The 20,710-nt window shown below is 36.8% G+C and overlaps 1 protein-coding gene across 1 annotated transcript in view; it reads left to right on the top strand.

Moving 5' to 3' along the window:
- The window catches only part of UNKL (unk like zinc finger), a 122,893-nt gene that overhangs the window by 88,705 nt on the left and 13,478 nt on the right, over positions 1 to 20,710 (top strand). The window contains 1 exon segment of the mRNA XM_069108776.1: positions 16,371 to 16,463. Within this exon segment, the coding sequence (XP_068964877.1) occupies positions 16,371 to 16,463 (93 nt within the window).

Genomic DNA, 20,710 nt, shown 5'->3' with positions numbered 1-20,710 from the left:
TGGCAAGAGCTAGGGATTTTAAGAAGTGGTAGGAAGAGAGGGCGGGAGGGTAAGAGGGAAGGAGTAAAAACTAGATAATGTGAATGAGGAGAATAACACCTTCTGGGATAAGTAGTAAATTAAACATTTCTGCATTAGGATTCATTATGCTTGGTTAGGCCTGGTGCAATATATCTTCCATGTCACTGGGCCAGCAGTGCCTCAGCAGTCCTGTGGTTATCTAAGAAAGTATGTGCATTTCCTGGAGTGATAAATCTAGAATGAATAGACTTAGTCCACTCATAGTAAGAGGCTTTCCTCTGCTATGGCAATTCAGTGTCCTCTGAGGCTAAAATGTAAGAATTGGTCATTTGGGTGTGGGGAGTCCTAATTTAATGTGCTTCTGAAAGTCTCTGCTCTGTCCAGGTGACTTCCAGATAACCCAGTGAACAGAGTGGGAAAACTGGATGATCTCTCTAGTTTAGGTTAAATGGAAAGATTCAGAGATTTCTACCCCAAGGAATTTTAAGATAAAACTGTTTATCTACTGAAAGATAAGTGAAGCATAAAATTTTCATCAGCTGTATTTATTCAATGGCCAACATTTTTGGAAAAGTGTTACACCTAGAAGAACAGCCAAGGCCTTGGATCTTATAAAGTCTTCTTGATACTTTTTTCTTTCCTACATCACTGCCATTTCCCAGTGACTCCTCTGCTTCTCACCAATAGAACCCTACCTTCTAACAGAGAAGTATAGGTTAGTAAAATAAACTTAAACATTGAGCTTTCTATTTTAAAAGATTTGTGCACATTCTTTTTGCTGTCACTTCTTGGATTTTTGTGAATTAATTTAATGAATGTCTTAGATAAAGCAAACAATTATAAAGCATTTAACCACTCGCAATGAGTGAAAAAAAGTAAAAAAAAAAAAAGATCCTGGGAGTTGAAACAAATTCAAGGCTCTAACACATGCTTCATTCAGAAGTTTTATTTCCTCTTCCAGTGCCTTTTATAACTCCATTAATTAAGCTTGACATATAGACTGGTCATCAGATGAGATTCACTGTTACACTAGAGTCTAAATAGAAATTGAAATGATAGGCAATCCAAACTGGAGGCTGCACAGTGCAAAATAAATGTCTTCCCTTGAAAAGTTGGACAAACAGTATGTGCTTGTACACAAGAAAACACAAATTTGTGTGCCTCTATTTCAGAAGCTGGTGTTGCTGTGTTGTTCATTCTCAGCTGAAAACCCAAATAAAGGTCTTAAATTTCTTTCTTTATTGTCATCTATTAGAAGAACTTCTTGATTGGCCATTGTGACCCTGCCTCGGGTGGATAGGTGAGGTGTTGACTTGGTTCCAGTATGACTTTCCTGTGTTCTCAGAACGTTTAGTCAGAACTCAGACAGCCTGTTGCAGCGTGCTGGTATTTCCTGTTCCTACTTAGCAGACCTCAGTGACTTGTGTTATATACACAAAATTAGTCTTTTACTTTTTCCCTGAAGGCATTGTTTTGTCCACTTTGATTATTATTTCTTTGTCCTCCTGTTGTAAGCTGATCATGTGGCAATTACTTTGGTAACCTTTTGATTTTTCATCATCAAATGAACAGCCCTGTGAAATGGTGAACATAGCTTTAATCTTGATTACTATATTTCATTGCTACTGAACCTAGCTTGCCTTTTGGTATCAAGTATGCAAGTCTTTCTAAAGCTGTTGATTAAGAAGGGGAAAATGATAATTTGACACTTGATCTCTCTTGTATGCTGGACAATAACATACAAGCATACATGAAACTGTTTGAATGGCATCTTTAGAAGTGTGACATATTTAGGCAAAAGTCAAAGCAACATAGTCACATTTAATACTAGCTTATCTTTATTATCCAGTCTGGATTTAACCATTCAATTCTGAATTAAGTACAATAGAATCTAATTTTTCTTCACTTGAAAATATGGAAACAGCCTTCTAATTGTTGAATCACCAAATATGAAGTATGTCAGAGTTCCCTATTCCAAAAAAAAAAAAAATCCATACATTCAAACAAATTTATCAGTCAGTGGAAACTAGAAATTTGAAAAGTAAATTGTAATCTAGAATTATCAAGAAATAAGTTTTCAATCTATTCTTAGAAAACTGAAAAGTTTTTATATTTTCTCCTCTGAAAAGATGGACTGTGTATGACTCATCATTTTAACACAGCATTTGAAAAGCATGTAAATAGATGGTTGTAAGAGACCACAACATATTCTAGGATACCTGAAAAACAAGACAAAAATAGAAATGTTACCCTCTTGGAATTCAGCCAATAAGCACATACTTACTAAGTACCTATTCAGTTTGTGACATTGTTTTAGGTGGTATGGGAAATAAAGATTTATAAGAGTTTCCTCATCTGTAAATGAAGAGGTTGGACTTTTCCAACCAACACTTATTTAGTCTGTGATCCTATGAATATGATCTCTATCTTCAATGGGCTTGCACAGTCTATTTGGGAAAATAAAACTCACGCATAGGAAATAACAAATAACTAGAAGACATCATATAAGTTTATTAAATGGTAGAAACTATCAGTGCTGTAGGAATTCACAAGAACTGAATAAATGCTTGTTGATTGAAGAGAAGATAAGTAACTACTGAAGCAGTTAAGGAGGACATCTGAAAGAGATGGAACTTGAAGAATTAGCAGAATTTAGTCAGAGAATATTCCAGGTGATGGGAACATCATCAGCAACTTTTCATGGGACAGTGAGAATACTAGACTTTCTGTAATAGAGTACTCTGCAGAGTATGAGAGGAAAGTAAAAACCAAAATGAGGTAATTTGTGGAGATCATTAAATGCCAGGCAGAGGATTGTCAGATTTGATGTGCTAAGTAGTGAGGGGTTACTATAATTTCTTGAGTAGGAGAGTGACATGGTGAAAATTATGTTTAAGGAAGATTTGTCTGGTGTTGGCACGTAGGGTGGATTGGAGAGGGAAGAGACTGGTATAGGGTGGCATTTCTTGGAAGTTGTATTTTTAATCCAGGTACGGGGTAATGAGAGCCTGAACAAGAGTGACAGCAATAGGAATAAAGAGAAAAGAACATGCAGGAAATAATATGAAAGAAAAATTGCTAGAACTCTAAGATTGGTGTTAAAGGAAGGCAAAGAGGGATGAGTCAGGGATGTTATCTAGTAGTGCCAGTAACTAGAGATGGGTGATTGAGAGCTGATTTGGCAGGAAGATAACTTCAAAGTGTATAGTTTGAATTGACAATAGAACATTCAGGTATCAGTATCCAATATATTATTGGAAACATAAGACTGGAAAATTTAGATTCATGAGTGCCTGCTATATGTAGCATGCTATACTAAGCACTATGGATAAAGACAAAAATGAAATAATCTCTTCCCTCAGGCAACTTCTGGTGAGATGATAGAATATCTATACAGATAAATTAATACAAATTAATGAAGGAAGAAAGGGAAGGAGGGAGAGAGAGAATGAGGAGATGACAGAAAAGACAGAATGAGGAGAGAAAGAATGAGGTAGAGAGAGAAAACAATGAGAGAGAAAAGAGAGGGAAAGAAGACAATGTGAGAGAGACCATATGTTTCTTGTCAGTCTAGTGAAATGGCTTTTTCACAATTCTTCTATTAATGATTGTGTAAGATAATAACACTGCATTCTAATGGATGCTTTTAAAAGTATCCTATTTAGCAAATAATAAGTACAGTTGTCTCTATTATAAACAGATAATGATTAGCTATATGCTGAATATTTTTTAGGTATCATCTAGGTGGAATCTTTGGTTGATACCTAGTCATTTTCGTCTCTGCATGACCTCGGTGGTTACTTACTGTCCTTTATTTTTGTTCCCCTCTACAAGTCATGATGTCATGGTTCATCATGCCATGGAAGTGACCCTGGGTTTTCAAAGGCAGACACAGCCTCTGGAAGGTATTGGAGAGATGGAAAGACTTTGTATTGTCCAAAAAGCAGCCTAGCCAAGTATGAAGAAGATCATCATCAGAATGCTGGCCACCAGGATGTTGAATGATTTTTGGTTAGTTACTTATGAAATAAAAGGGCCCTTCATTCTGTCTTGCTTCTGCTTTGATGATGACAAAGTGGCAGAAAGACGCAAGGATATTGAATGACAATTTTAGACTGTCTAAAAACCATTTAATTTTGGTATGCTTACTATTCATTTATTCAGCCATCATTTATCAAAAAGCAATTGTGTTTCAGCCATTGTGCTAGGTACTGGTGATAAAATTTTTTTAAAAGGTCCATGCCCTTGAGGAACTTAAATTGTTTTATGTTCTTTGAAAATGTTATTGCTGTCTCTTATTTTTACATCACCTCCATCTCTCAGTATGCTTCTTCTCTCCCCAGACATCCATCCCTTTCAACAGATTAAAAAGGGGAAAACAAAGTTCAGTGAAACTAACCACAGCAAATCTCACTGTGATCCTCACCTACAGAGCCCATCCTCTACAAAGATATGAAAAGATGTCTTTGTTTTCTTTCTTTCTTCCTTCCTTTCTTTCACTTGGGGTTAAGCGACTTGCCCAGGGTCACACAACTAGCAAGTGTTTGACGCCAGATTTGAGCTCAGGTTCTCCTGATTCCAGGACTGGCACTCTATCCACTGTGCCACCTAGATGCCCCTATATCTCTTTCATATCAGAAGTGGTCATTATAATTACACAGCATTCAGTTTTGATTTTTTAAATTGCTTTTGTCCATTTATATTGTAGTTCTTGTTTACATTGAACAAAACAGTGAACAAAACTGTAGGAGAAAGTCTGTGAGGAACTTGATAAGATTCTCCCGTCTGCGTCAACATGTATCTTTATACTTAATGATATCAGTATATAATGGGCACAGGAGAGGGTAGGAAAAGTTACATTGGGCTCCTTGACAATTCAGAAACTACATTTTTGTACATCAAGAATGTTTTCTTGAAGAAGAGGTTGAAGGCACTGAATATGACAGAAACCAAATTACATAATTTTTTAAAAAGATGAAAATGATTATAACTTAACACCCTGAAAATGTGCCTGACTGGTTGCAGATAAAATAGTCATTTCAGAACTGGTCATATATAGTTAGATCAGCTGGTTGGAATGGAGGATGAATTTAATCCCAAGTTAGAAGAAAAGATGAAGTGAGAGGACATTGTGTAAGATTGATTATAGGAGCTCTAGCCCTAGTTGTTTAAATAAACTGTGGACTCTTCATCCAATCCAGGCAATGATACTTAGTACCACACCAGAAATAACTGGCCATGTAACCTTGAGCAAGTTACTTAACCCCAATTGCTTAAAAAAAAGAAAAAATAAAATTAAAAAAACAAACAAACTGTGGACTCTGAAAAACTAAAAATGGGCAAAAATAGACACGGATTATTAGTAAATGTTAGAGAAATATTATTGATGGAGATAATCACTATAATGAAAAGGCTAGTAGAACTCAGTAGCCTCAGCCGTAAAACACTTAATCCCCACAAGGGAAGCATTTTAAATACTGCTTTTTGAATTAAAATTTGACATAGCCATTGTCTTGTTCTGCTTGCTCAAGTCATTTTTGAACTGCATAAAGACTTTCATCACATGCTGCTCCAATTTAAAGGAATTCCTTGGTTAGCTTTAAGATCATCCAGAGAATGAGGCTTTGGTTCATACATAACAGTTTTGATGTGACCCTACAATGAAAAGTGTGATGGAAATTGATCAGATGACCAAGATGGCCATGCAGGAGAACCTCCCCTCCCATCCACTGATCTGAGAAAGTGTCATCCAGGAACTATGCACTTATTACACACTCTTTGTGATGACAGAGTGCTCCTACTTGTTAAAATTTAAATTTTTTTATTCAAATTTCACAAAACTAAATAAGCTTAAAAGAAATGTAAATAGTTAAAATTTCAGATCAGGTTTTTTAAGTTTGTAGCAATTATATTTCTGAAGTTAAGAATTTAATTCTGCACTAAGACTTTTGGGACATCCTGCTCAAGCTCATTTGCAAAGTATTTCAGGAGTGGATGGCAAAAGTATACTAGCAGTCTGCTTGAAGTATCTGTGATTTTTGTCAGAGTGGGTAATCCAGTTTGCCTAAATCACCAACCCACTTTACTCCTTATGAGACATTTGTCATAAATAAGCAGAAAGTCATTACTGTATGGCCAGCTTGGTGTTAAGCCTCAAAAAATAAGACAGTTGAAAAAAAATAGATGAGGAGAGAACATGTTGACAGAGAACTTCATGTGAATAGTTCAGACCATTCTGAAAGAATTTGTAGATGAAACCGAAGGGAGGACTGTAGCTACCAAATGGAGTAGTCTTGCTAGCTTTTTTATAATAATCTGTTTTCATCAGTTTTAAATCATCACATTTGACTTCAGTACCCAGTGTACTTGGCAGTCCTGCTGTATTATGGAAAGAGCAGAGGACTTGGATTAACATTACCTGAAAATCCTGGCTTTGTTACTTAGCTATATAAACATGGTTAGTTCACTTAACTTCTTTCAGTTATAGTTTTTTTTTTATCTGCAAAGGAGAAGAATAATATTTACACTGTCTCATAGGATTGTGAACATTAACATTTGTGTAATTTTAAGTGGTGATTATTAATTGCCATTAATATCAATAATATTCAGATATTTAAATGGATCCATGATATCAGCATTGTGAATATTCCCTCCAGTGAGGGAAGTGAAATTCATCCATGCCTGCCCATATTTTGCCATTTTTGTCCATGTCTTCCTGTGATTTTACTATAGGGAGAATCCACCCAATGTTCTGGGAGACTTCCTTTAATATTATTCAGAGCACATGTCCATCCACCACTTATCTATTCTTCACTCTTGTTATGTGACCAGCTGATCTGCTTGTTTGTTCTTGCAGCTTGATAATACCTTTTAACTCCTCTACTGTGTAGTTCCTTGTTTATAATGTGTTGCTCCCTACTCACTCCCACTATGTACTTTTCTCTTGCTTTCTGGGTGATATACATTTTTCATTCCTTTGTTTTTTTCCAATTGAGAAATTTCTTTAAACGGATCAAATAAAACAGGTGTCTCCTTGTCTCTAAACTTAGAAGAAGGTGTTGGGCCTCTTGGTCATAAAGCGTGGCTTGTGCTGGTGACGCAGAACTCTGTGGGGCAGAGGGAGCTTGATTTTGGAGTCACGAAACTGCTTGACTGTGGACCGGTGGCATTTGCTGGCAGGAATTTCTTCCACTTTCATGATCTGGATGGGGTGGGCCTGGGCACGGTGACAGGCTCCCATATCTCGGTAGCACTGAGTGATAGCACCAGCAGTGGTCAGGTCCCTGTACTCCCTGTACATGTTGTGAGTCCCACTCCTGGAATTGTAGCGCAGCCAGATGCAAAAGTTTTTCACTCTAAGAGGGGACTTTTCAAAGACCTGTCCAACAGTATATGATTTCTCCAGAAGACTTCTTCATCTTTTTCATCTGGGAAACAAAAGTACCAGAATCGGGACTTTGCTATGGCAAGAAAGAGGCGGCACTGTGCTCTTGGGAGTGGGCAGGCAACGCCCAACTACCTTATATTCTCTCAGGGTGCCCGAAGCCTTCATGGTGCTGCCACCTCACACCCGCCAACCCACAAAAGCTACATTTTTTCGTTCTTGAGAAACTAGTATTTTTCACGAGTAGCTATAAACTATAAGCTATAAATATAATATAATATAATATAATATAATATAATATAATATAATATAATATAATATAAGCTATAAATTCTGGAAGAATGTTGATGTTAAAATGGAGGCCTTTGCTTTAGGAAGAAGTTTGATGTCATTAAAAGAACTTTTTAGCTTCCTGAAATTAAGTCCACTCACATACTCTATTTTGGACCTGCATTTACTGTACAACCTACAGCCCATGCCCACCAAAGGATTTCCAGTGGCACATGAAAAATGTAGAGGAAAATATCCTTTATAAGTAGAGGAAATACATTAGCATTGCTTTGAGCAGCCTTCAGGCCTTAAGCAGCCCACAGACCACAGGCCTGCTCTACAGTGTTTTAAAGCTTAATCACTTACTATATCCCCAGACACCATCCAAAGAATTTCATATCATTGATAATATATTAAAAAGTTGCCAAGGATATTTAACAAGATGAAGACCTGACAAAATATATGTGGAAGAAATATGTGATGAAGACAACGCCATTTGAAAGATGTTGCCAAAATGTTTGGGAGGAAAAAATACTAAAATTAAGCTGACAGGGAAAAATGTGAATATGATATATAACTGTATATAACTGTGACATAAAATTAGGTGTTAAAAAAAGAAAAGAGACTTCAGTTATTCTCCAGTGACATTGAAGTAAACTGACACTGAGTAAAGCCAAGTCAAAGGGAATGTCACCTGTTAGTGTTGGTTCTCTGCATGCTTATGGTGCCTCCAGAACACTACAGAGTTTCTTCATTAAAGGTCATAGCAGTGCCAAAGAATTATTATGCCCATCCACACTAGGAAGTAGATGAAAAATGCATATTGCCCTGACAAGAACTTAGCTTTCAAGCAAGTGCTACAGATGAATGACAAGTTGTGTCCAAAAATGAGTTGGATGAGATCAGAATAGAAGACATTTAAGAAGTTTCAGAGTCCTTGCTTATGATTCCAAGCTGCCTGTGATGGTATATTATTAAACATCAAAATTGTAAGCAACCTTAAGGAAATTAGAAAGGTACATAGTTGGCAAAAGTAATTTTTAACATTTATCAATCTTCTATGTGAAAAATGGAATAAAAGACATGATTGAGGTTATATGTAAAAAGGGAGTTAAACTACTAACATACTTTTGGTGGAGGTCTGAATTGGTGTAATCATTCTGGAAAATAATCTCCAACTATACTCAAAAGACACTAAACTGTATATAACGTGGCCCAAAAGTAATAGGTTTATATCCCACAGAGATCAAATAAAAAGGAAAAGGACTCACACATACAAAACTATGGCAGCAATTTTGTTGTAGCAAAGAACTGGAAACTAAGGGAGTACCTATCAATTAGAGAATGCCTGAACATTTGGGGGGCGGTGCCAAGGCAGTTGGGGTTAAGTGACTTAAGTCACACAGCTAGTAAATGTCAAGTGTTTGAAACTGGATTTGAACTCAGGTCCTCCTGACTCCAGAACTGGTGCTTTTATCTACTGTACCACTTAGCTGCCCTTGTGGTGAATACATACATATATGTATATTTTAAACAAGCAAATGGCATTCATGGTTTCAATTACAGTCCTCTTTTTATGTTCTACTTTGTTTATGGAAATGTTCCCTTTTTGGTGGAAAGTTCAGAATAAGAAAAAAGATAAAAAGAGGTGGACTGTCCTTTAATGAGAATAATAAACAATAAATGGACATGCTGAATGTTATGTTGATACCTTTGAGATATTGAAAGAATCCTAGGAATCCCTAGGGGGAGATAGGTATGAATCTTGATATGGAATGTTTATGGACATTCATAAATTAGGAAAGCATAGGTGAGAAGGCTCGAAAGGTTTGTGTGCTTCGCACTGATAAAACAAACTGATTAAGTATTTTTGCTTCAGTTGTGACAAGTGGAAGTTTTATTTAAAAATCATACCATTATGCTCTGCTAGTCTGAATCCTGTCCAGTCTTTGAAATTCCATTCAAGTCCTGCATCCTACGTGAAAAATCTTTAGTCTTTCCTGTTCTTAATTATATTCTGTCTTACGTTGTTCTCTGTTATTTTATATAATTTTTTCACATATTGTTTTAAGATTTAAAATTAGTTTATAATACTTTTTTAAAATTCTTTATTAATTTCTGATTTACATCATTCATTTCTGCCAGATTTTGAGTTACAAATTTTCTCCCCGTTTTCCCCCTACCCACCACCCCAAAATAACAGTCCCACAGGATATCCCCTCCTCCAATCTGCTCTCTCCCATATTTTTGCCCATACCCCTTTCGACTTTTCCAGTGAATCTCTATGCCCCAGTGTCTGTATATCTTATTTCCCAATTATATGTAAAATAGTATTAATAATAGTATTATATATATGTATATATTTGAATATTTGATTTTAAAACTTTGAATTCCAGTTTCATTCCTTTCCTCCCTTGTCACCCACCCTTACTGGGAAGATAAGCAGTTCAGTATAGGTTGTACATGTGTGGCTAATGCAAAACAATAACATAGTAGATATATTGTAAAAGACTGACTATATTTCCCTCCCTCCTGTCCCACCTCCCACTTGTTCTATTCTCTGCTTTGATCCCGTCCCTTTTCAAAAGTGGGTGCTTCCAACTTCCCTCCCCGCCCAGCCTGCCCTCCCTTCCATCATCCCCCCTCTCATCCCCTTCCCCTCCAGATACCCTATTTAGTGTGTATTTCATTCCCTCCTCAAGCCAAATTCAATGGGAATAAGGTTGACCCATTCCCTTTTGCCTTCCTATTCTTCCCCTTCATTGTAACCATTTTCCCTTGCCTCTTCTATATAAGAGTTTACCCCATTCTGTCTCTCCCCATCTCCTCTTATTATATTCCTCTCTCACCTCTTAATTTCACCTTGTAAGTATCATCCCTTCTTGTTAAATTGGTCCTGTGCCCTCTATCTATGTATACCTGTAAACATATATACACACATTCACATATTCATTCATATGCCCATATACCCTCATATATAGACATATATATTTCTTTTCCCTTCAACTATTTTCATACTAACAAAAGTCAGTTACAATTATTGTTTTTCCATATAGGAATGTTAATAGTTCAACTTTGATAAGTTCCTTATGATTTCTTTTCCCTGTTTACCTTCTCATGCTTCTCTTGCTTCTTGTATCTGAATGTCAAATGTTCTTTTCAACTTTGGTTTTTTCATAAAGAATGCTTAGGGGGCGGCCAGGTAGCACAACGAGTAAGAGCACCAGCTCCAGTGTCGGGATGACTTGGAGATAGAATCCTGGGCTCAGACACTCGGCACCACACCCAGAAATAACTGGCTGTGTAACCTTGAGCAAGTTACTTAACCCCGATTGCTTAAAAAAAAAAAAAGAATTCTTGAAAGTCCTCTATACCACTGAATGACCATATTTGCCCCTGAAACAGTTTTGCTGGGTAGGTGACTCTTGGTTTTAATCCCAGCTCCTTTGACCTCTGGAATATCATATTCCAAGCCCTTCGATCCCTCAGTGTAGAAGCTGCCAGATCCTGGGTTATCCTGATTGTGTTTCCACAATATTCAAATTGTTTCTTCCTGGCTGCTTGTAATATTCTCTGCTTAATCTGGAAATTCCGGAACCAGGCTATAATATTCCTAGGAGTTTTCTTTTTGGGATCTTTTTCAGGAGGCGATCGATGGATTCTTTCAACCTCTGTTTTGCCCCTCTGGTTCTAAAACATCAGGACAGTTTTCTTTGAGAACTTCCTGGAGGATGATTCCTAGGTTCTTACTTTGATCATGGCTTTCAGGTAGTTCAATAATTTTTAAATTCTCTCTCCTGGATCTGTTTTCCAGGTCAGTGGTTTTACCCATGAGATATTTCACATTGACTTCTATTCTTTCATTTGTTTGGATCTGTTTAACAGCATCTTGATTTCTCGTAAAGTCATTAGCTTCCATTTGCTCCAGTCTAATTCTGAAGCAATGATTCTCCTCATTGAGCTTTTGAGATTCTTTTTCCATCTGGCAAATTCAGCTTTTTAAGGCATTCTTCTCCTCATTGCCTTTTTGAGCCTATTTTTTTTTTAAAAGCAATTGGGGTTAAGTAACTTGCTCAAGGTTACACAGCCAGTTATTTCTGGGTGTGGTGCTAAGTATCTGAGCCCGGATTTGAACCCAGGTCATCCCAACACTGGAGTCAATGCTCTTACTTGCTGAGCCACCTGGCTGCCCCTAAGCAATTGGGGTTAAGTAACTTGCTCAAGGTTACACGGCCAGGTGTTTCTGGGTGGGTCCTAAGTGTCTGAGCCCGGATTCGATCCACAAGTCATCCCGACAGTGGAGCTGGTACTCTTACTCGCTGTGCTACCTGGCCGCCCTAGTTAGTCTGTTTTTTAAGGTGTTATTTTCCTCAGTCAGGCTGTTGACTCTCATTTCATAATTTTCTTGCATTGTTCTCATTTCTCTTCCCAGTTTTTCCTCCACTTCTCGTATCTGCTTCTTAAGGTTCTCTATGGCCTGTAACAAGCTCGTGTTTTCCTTTGAAGCTTTTGGTGCAGGAGTTCTTACTTCACTGTCTTCCTGTTCCATGCTTTGCTCCTTTTTGTCCCTAAAATAGGAGTCTGATGTTGGAATCTTCTGTCTGCTTTGTTTCCTTTGCCTGGTCATGTAGCCCCTCAGTCACCTCTGGGCTTTTTGCCACAGTAGGTTTCTGTCACCAGACAGGGGAGCTTTCGTCCCAAACGCTGGGGTTTTCTCAGTTGCTGGAGGTATTAGATGGGTGCCCTCTCTGAGGTCTCCACATGCTCTGGCAAGCTGGACACACACACCAGGACCTCCACCCTAGGCTGTAATCCAGATCCAAGCAGGTTAAAGCAAGAGCGATTACCCCTCAGACTGGTGCTTGGTCCCCTTACACTCTGCAGGCCAGGAGCCGAAGCTGCCATGCTGGCTGTGCTGGGCAGTCAGACCTGCCCTGGGGCTAAAACCTCCAGCTCATGTGCCTGGGCTCGGGCACTGTGCTGGCAGATTCCTGCCGGCCTGCTGGCCTGTCCTCAGCAGGAGGTTAGCTTCTCTGTGGCATTTTGTGGGTTCTGCAGCTCCAAAGTTTGTTCAGAGTTCCCCTTTTACATTGATTGAGGAAGGTGGAAGCCGGAGCAGCAGGGAGGTCCTACTTCTACTTTGCCATCTTGACTCCGCCTCCTTGGCTGTGATTTTTATCTATATTCTACATTCTCTCCACACCAAGTAGCCTCTCATATATATTATCTCAAGAAAGGTTGTCTCAGGGCAGGTAGGTGGCACAGTGAATTGAGTACTGGCACTGGAGTCAGGAGGACCTGAGTTCAAATCCAGCCTCAGACACTTAACATTTACTAACTGTGTGACCTTGGGCAAGTCACTTAACCCCAATAGCCTTGCCATCCCTCCTCCAAAAAATATGAACAAAAAAAAGAGGTTGTCTCGTATACTTCTTTTTTATTCTTTAGTAATATTAGACATTGTAAACACTTAGTGCTTATCAAATTGAGGATAAGATCTTGGGAAGACCATTTAAAAAATAACTGAGACTAGATAATAATTTGTGAACACTAAAGAAAAAATGAAATCAGTCCCTAATGTTAAAACCTGTGGAGCGAAAGCCTTGCTTTGTAATTGAATACTTTCACAGAAGCTGTGTCATGTCCTTCCTTTAAGAAAACCTTATTTAGACTTTATTATAGAACAGAGTTAGGTAATTTCCCATCCAGAGACTCCTGGATAAGCTTTTTGAAGTCAGTCTTAACATGGAGGCCCTTTTTTCCTTACTTTGACCTTGTTCTCCCCTTCCTCTCTTCTCATTTTGTTTGGTAATTTTCTCCAATATATGATGTTAAGGGATTGAAAAAAATGAACACAGTATATGGCATGGTTAGTCCATGCTACATTTGCAGAAAAGATGTATCTCTATCTTAATCTTCTGTGTTTCTGTCAAACTAATAACCATTCTCATAAGGCATTCCAAACTGAGTGTCCAAAAAAAAAATCTGGTTGTAAAATAATTAGCCTCTGTCTTTAAGGGAAAATTGCCAGGAGATTAGAAACTATCAAGAGTGAGTTGACTTAGGCATGTGATGTGCTATAAATAATGGCCATTATGGAGGCATCTTCTTTGGAGATGATTAGGAAAGGGGGTGAAAGGGGACATCTCTTATTCTGGCTTGGTTTGGATGCCATCTTACTAGAAAGTATGCTGTATGTTTTCTCAGGGTGTTCCTGTGTTTTATGCCATATGTAGACAATATGAAAATACTTTATTTCCATTGTTATCTCTAGCCAGGAGTTCTTAAACTGGAATCCATGAATTCATCTTTTAAATATTTTTATAACTGTATTTCAATATAGTTGGTTTCCTTTATAATCTTATGCATTTTATTTTACGGATTTAAAAACATTATTTTGTGAAGAGGTCCATAAGGTTCACAGAGTACCAGAGTCCATGACACAAAATAAGGTTAAGAACCACCCCCCATTCCTTAGGTTAGGGATATTGTTATTTTCCTCTAGTTTTATTTTCTAGCTCAGGAAAAAAAGTTTTGAGGTAACTGAAAGTAGGAAGTCTATACGTCTGCTCTATAAAGTCTCATTAATATCTATGCTAAAATAAAATCAGAGATGTTTTCACAGAAAATAAAACATCTTCTAGACGACTGAGTTGGACATTTTTGATTAGGAAAGGGTAACTAGCCAAAGCAATGCTAGAAACTGTGGTAATATATGCTTTTGTAGTACTTTGAGTATTTCCCTACTCCCTTTCTCTCCTCATATACTGTAACCCTTTAACTCTACACCCTCAGATTCTAGGATTTTACTTTGCTCCTTTGGGGAATTTACAGCATCTAAAAGACTAGGCTACAATCTTCTACTTTGCCAGTACCTGCAATCTGAATTATTTTATGTCCTTGGCAACACCAAATGATATTGGTTCTAGCTTGCTCAGTTTTTAAATAAAAAATTGTATAAAACAAGTTTTTAAAAAAAAATTATGGATTAAAAAAACCACATTATTTCATTCCAGTGTCTTTCTCACCTATCCCTTATCCAAGAAGCCATTATATAGCCTGTAACATAGCTCTTACATATCCAACAAGTTAACAAGGAATTTTTTTTTAAAAGGAGTTCAGGAAAACCAAGCCACCATATTAACTAACTCTGGCAGGATAAAAGCAAGTTTATTTTAAATGGAGAATACACCAACTCAAGTCTACTGCAAATTACTAATAGTCCGCTAATTGACCAGCTCTGGAATGATATACGTACCTCAAGGGATATGAGAATTCCTAGTTCCTGTTTGCAGGAACCTTATGGTTTTATTGGGAAAACACAACAGAACTGAATGAAAAACCTAAAGAATATTTTAAGGCTATATGTAATTGTGTTACATTGTATGGTATAAACTGTCATTGCTCTAGGAATTTATATATGAGCAAAGGTATGGTGAACTAGAGTAGTCAAAAAAGACTACTTTATGGAAGGAGGTAGAATGAATCTTAGGGGATGGGAGACCATGAAGTAAGCATAGGATTTGGATTGATGGAGAAGAAGGGATTCTAGACAGAGTAAAAGAATGAACAAAAACACAAAAGTAGGAATGAGTATGATTTTTGTGGTGAACAGTAAAGAGACTATTCCGATTATAGTGGAATGTTATGTTGAAGAGTAGAAGGAAATAATACCAGGTAGAGAACCTGAGATTGATGTAGTAGGCAGTGGGGGAATTATTTTAGGGTGGAGGACAAGGAAATTAGTAGCAAATTTTAGAAAGAATAATCTGTTCATCTGTGCAGAATGAATTTAAGTGGAGAGAAGCTAGGAGCAGCTGTTTATTATAATCCAAGCTTTATCAGTGAGGGCCCAGAAGACTCTGGTAACTCTGAGAATGGAAAAGGAAGGTGAGAGTTCAAAAGAAGACATTTTGCAGGAGGAGTTAGTAACAAGATAGCTGTATTTCTTTTAAAATTTTTTTTGCATGTAAGACAACATTTGATTTCATTTTTAGGCACTTTCAGGAATTTTTAAGTTAATGGTCAACAAGGTAGCAATGTTTATAACTTTTTTTTTGCATGAGTAACATTACTACTTTATGTTTTATGCAGATGTGATGGAAAATGCATTAGAATGAAATCATGTGCTAGAATTTACATTCAGTTTTGGAATATATTAAATGATCAACATTTCAGCACATGATGAGAAATGTGAAATGTTAGGTGGATCATATCCTCAGTGAGATGACAAGTCTGTTATGATAAATGCTTGGCTTCACTGCCTTTGTTGGTTGGGAAGAGGAAAATGGTGAATTTCTATGGAATTGAAAGCTGATTAAAGAAAAATTATGGGCCCATTTTTATATTGCCTAAGTTCAGTCGCTCTTTTGTATTAGACAAGCTGGGTTTTGAGAAAATTTTTCAAGATCAGTTTAGGAGATACCTTTGAATCAATTATCAAGTAAGTAACAGAGTTGTATTTTTTTCTATTTCAAATTTTTCCCATATTCTCTAATTCCATAATTTTTTTAATATCACCATCTTGAAAACCTTAAAAACAAGCTTCTATCTGGGACACAAGGAGTTAATTTTTGTGTGACATTTGATTGCTAGGAAGTAATCTTCCTATAGATAATTTGAAGAATAGAGTAAACACAGCCTTTTAATAAATGGCTTAGATGTGTTGTAGGTAATGTGATATTTTGTTTAACAGGTTCTGCTTTAGATCTACATTTTAGCGATATAAATGTTGCATCCCTAGATAAAGAACTAGAAGATCAAGAAACCAGTGACCTTGGATTAACAAGTAAGAATTGTTCTTCTTAAGAATTGTTCTTATCATAGTCTAATACAATAGGTTTTTCAATGTTACCTTTTTCCTCTCTGGATGGAGCTCTCATCTTTTTTTCCATCATTGATGGGTGGTATATGTTTGGTGTGCATGGAAAATCAGATTCTTCGTATCCCCCTCTTTGAACCTCTCTTTTTTTCAGTTACCACATTTTTTTTCTTCTACCTTCTCTCCCCCTTATTTTTCTCAGCATCTTTGCAACTTATGTATTCTTGCTTCCTCCAGACTTTCTGCCCTTCCCTTTTATTGAATTGTTTCTAACCAAATACCAATACCTAATTATTTTCTTCACTCAGTTCTGTAATCACTTCTTGCCATCCTTCCCATTAAAGAAGTAGGACTGCTTGGGATGACCAGCCATATTTAGAAAGGGGAAGAATTCTAGCTTTTACTAGCACTAGCAATAAAGGCACATTCCTTTAGGGGTGGCTAGGTGGCGAAGTTAATAGAGCACTGGCCCTGGAATCAAGAGGACCCGAGTTCAAATCCAGCCTCAGACACTTAATACTTACTAGCCATGTGGCCTTGGGCAACTCACTTCACCACAATTGCCCTGTCCTCCCCCCTCCAAAAAAAAAAAAAGGTACATTCCTTTTATTTGAACTTTAGTATGAGAGAGTAACTAGGTGGTGCAGTGGATAGAGTACAGCGCCTGGAGTCAGAAAGACCTGAGTTCAAATGTGGCCCTAGTCACTTAGTAGCTGTGTGACTGTGGCCAAGTCACTTAACTCTGTTTCAGTTCCTCATCTGTAAAATAAGCAAGAGAAGGAAATGTTAAAACTACTCCATTATCTTTGCCAAGAAAACTCCACAAATGAGGTCACAAAGAGTCAGAAATGACTGAACGACAAAAACAAAAATGATGAGTCACCATGGAATATGTAATTTCCCAGCAGCTTATTTTCAGGGAATAGGGGATGGTGAAGCTGGGGGCAAACAGGAATAATGGGAAATAAAAGCCCATAATAATGTTATAGTCTTTGGACCACATAGAAATAGCAGAAGATAGGCTCTGTTTCATACCCTGTCATCGTTAGCTCTGGTCTCCATTTGGTTAAGAAGTCAAGAAGCCATATAGTCAAAGAGATCTTCATTTTCCCACCAGCTGCAAAATTCTAATGGTCAAAATATACAGGCCTGTGGGACAGAGACAATTTCCAGAATCTGTGAAGCATCTGACAAAACTAGCAATTCTGTAAGAATACTCGTCTCCCCAAGCATTCCAGCACCTGGGAGAATAGCAACTCCAGGCTTATAGGCTAACCTGGGGGTTAAGTTCTGCTCAGTAATTACAGAATAGAATCTCAGGTCCTCTCTTCTCTTATTTTGGCACTCGCAAATGCAGGTATCTTTTTAAATCTGGGCCAGTACATTAGGAAGCTTTGTATAGTTCTCTGTCCAGTTAACAAAGTTGACGATGAAGAGAGAAAGAATTGCTGGAGTTGAATTGGAAGAAAGACTAGCTATTTAAGGAGGATGATAAAGGGATAAATAGTGAGGTTTTTTTTGTCCTAGATAATAAAGTCAGCTAAGTGAAGTCATTCATATCACTGACTAATATTTTAACATAACTCGAATTCCATAGGCCTTTCAGTTTGATAGTGCTATAATTTGACAACTATTTATTAAATCCCTGCCATGTATAAAACACTCTATGTTAGCTGCTGGGGACACAAAACATGAAAAAATTAGCCCATGCTCTCAAAGAGCTTATGTTCTGTTGGAGAGTTATAAGATATACACAAATAAGTAAATACAAGGTAGCTTTGAGGAATGAGCAAGACTTAACAAAGAGGATGATGAAAGACTTTTATTACTGTAGGAGGTAACACCTTTGTGGAGCCTTGAACAAAACTAAGGATTCTAAGCTAATGGTGAGGAAGTAAGTGCATTCTAGGCCTGAGGGACAGTGTACAAAGTCACAAAAGTGGAAACTGTTGAATTTGGCAAACAATAAATAGACCAGATTTGCTTGGAGTGTGTAAAGGAGAGTAATCTGCATTCAGCATTAAAAAATTGGCTGGAACCAGCTTATTGGGAGACTTTAATTCTAGGTTGAAGAGCTTATATTTAATCCTGGAGGCAGTAAAGGCATTAAAGATTATTGAGCAGGAAGGAGGGACATAGTTAGACTTTTTAAAATCAGTATCAAATTGTTTTGATTGATGACTGCTTTGTAGTATAGTTTGAGATCTGGTACTATTGTGCCCCCTTCCTTCCCATTTTTTTCATTATTTTCCTTATGAGTCTTGACCTTTTGTTCCTCCAGCAGAATTGTGTTTTTCTGCATAGTTCTATAAACTAACTCTTTGATAGTTTGATTGTTATGTAAATTATTTTCTATAGTATTGCCTTTGTTATTACTTTGACACAGTCTAATGATAAACAGTTGCTCTCTACAGTTATTTAAATGTATCTTTATTTCTGTAAAGACTGTTTTGTAGACATACCAAAATAATTTCTATGTATGTCTTGGCAGGTGGATTCCCAATTATTTTTTATATATTTAATATATAATAATATTATTATATATTATATTTATATATTATTTAGTATATATCATATGTATTCTATATTATATTAATATATATATAACATAGTAAAATATAACATATATTTAATATATTCCATAATTATTTTGAATGGAATTTATTTTTCTGCTGGGTTTTGTTAATAATATACAGAAAGGGCAGTGGTTTTGTGAACTTATTTTATATTCCACTACTTTGATGAAATTATTTCAATTAATTTTTTGTTGAATCTCTAGGGTTCTCTAAGTAAGCCATCATATCATTCACCAAAAGCTATAATTTTGTTTTCATTTTGTCTATTTTATCATTTTCCACAATTTCAATTACAACATTCTTGTTTCTTGTCTTACTGCTACTGTTAGCTTTTCTTTTTTTTGCTTTTTGGAGGGCAATTGGGGTTCAGTGACTTGCCCAAGGTCACACGGCTAGCTATTGTTAGCTTTTCTACAAATATAAATAACAGTAGGGACAATAGACCATCTTGCTTTACTTCTGATCTTACTGAAAAGGCTGCTTTTATCATTTCTCCATTAAAGACATTAGTTGCCACTTCTAAAAAGATACTTGTAAGCTTACTGATATTAGCAGATTACAGGATCAGGAAAGGAATTTTCACAACAGTGAGTATGGGAAAAATTTTTGCACAAAATCATTGCAGTTAGAATTAGAAGGAAACCAATTAACTGGGGAAAATCTTTGTAGCACAGTTTTCTGATTCTTATATCCAAGACACATGGGCATTGATTCAAATATATTATGAATATAAGAACAAGTAAGGCAGTTAGGTGGTACAGTGATGAGAGTGATGGACCTGGAATCAGGAAGACCTGAATTCCACTGTGGCCTCACATACTTAGTACCTGTGTGACCCTGGGCAAGTCATTTAATATCTGTTTGCCTCAGTTTCCTCAATTGTAAAATGAGGATAGTAGCACTTAACTTCCAGGCTTGTTGTGAGGATCAGATAATATTTGTAAAGTAGTTAACATAGTACCTGGAACATAGTAGGCACTATATAAACAGTTAATTCCCCCACCTCCTTTTTTCAATAGATAAATGATCAAATCCTATAAATAAACAGTTTTTAAAAGAAGAAAGACAAGATGTTAATCACTATATGTAAAAAATGCTCCAAATCATTAATTGTAAGAGAAGTACAAATTAAAACAAGTCTGAAGTTCTGTTTTATATAGTGGACAAAGATGACACAATTTTTGGAGGCCATGTGGGAAGACTGGCACAGTTGATGGAGCAGTGAATTGAGCCACTCATCTTGGACTGCAGCTTGTATCTATAACCTGAAGGTCACTAAGTTGTGCATACCCTTTGTTATAGTGGTTTTACTACTAGGCATATACTCTCAAAGAGATCAATGAAAGGAGGGCCCATATTTAGCATAGATATTTATAGCAGCACTTTTTTTAATAGGAAAAAAAACTGGAAACTAAGGGGGCACTTATTAACTGGGGAATTAGTGGCCAAACAAATCATGATCTTTGAATGTAATCAAATATTACTGCACCATAAGAAATTATAAAAGCGATGAATTTAGAGAAATCTGGGGGAGGTTGTATGAACTTATGCATAGTGAAATAAACAACACCAGGAAAACACTTTATACAGTGACTACAACATTGTAAAGGACTACAACTCTGGAAGATTTTAAAACTG

The sequence above is a fragment of the Petaurus breviceps genome, unplaced genomic scaffold (genome assembly GCF_028583685.1).
Source record: "Petaurus breviceps papuanus isolate PSGF00001 unplaced genomic scaffold, PetGlider_PUasm1.0 138, whole genome shotgun sequence".
NCBI lineage: Eukaryota > Metazoa > Chordata > Mammalia > Diprotodontia > Petauridae > Petaurus > Petaurus breviceps.
Note: the sequence above shows the minus strand (reverse complement) of the source record. Positions and strands in the feature narration are given on the sequence as shown.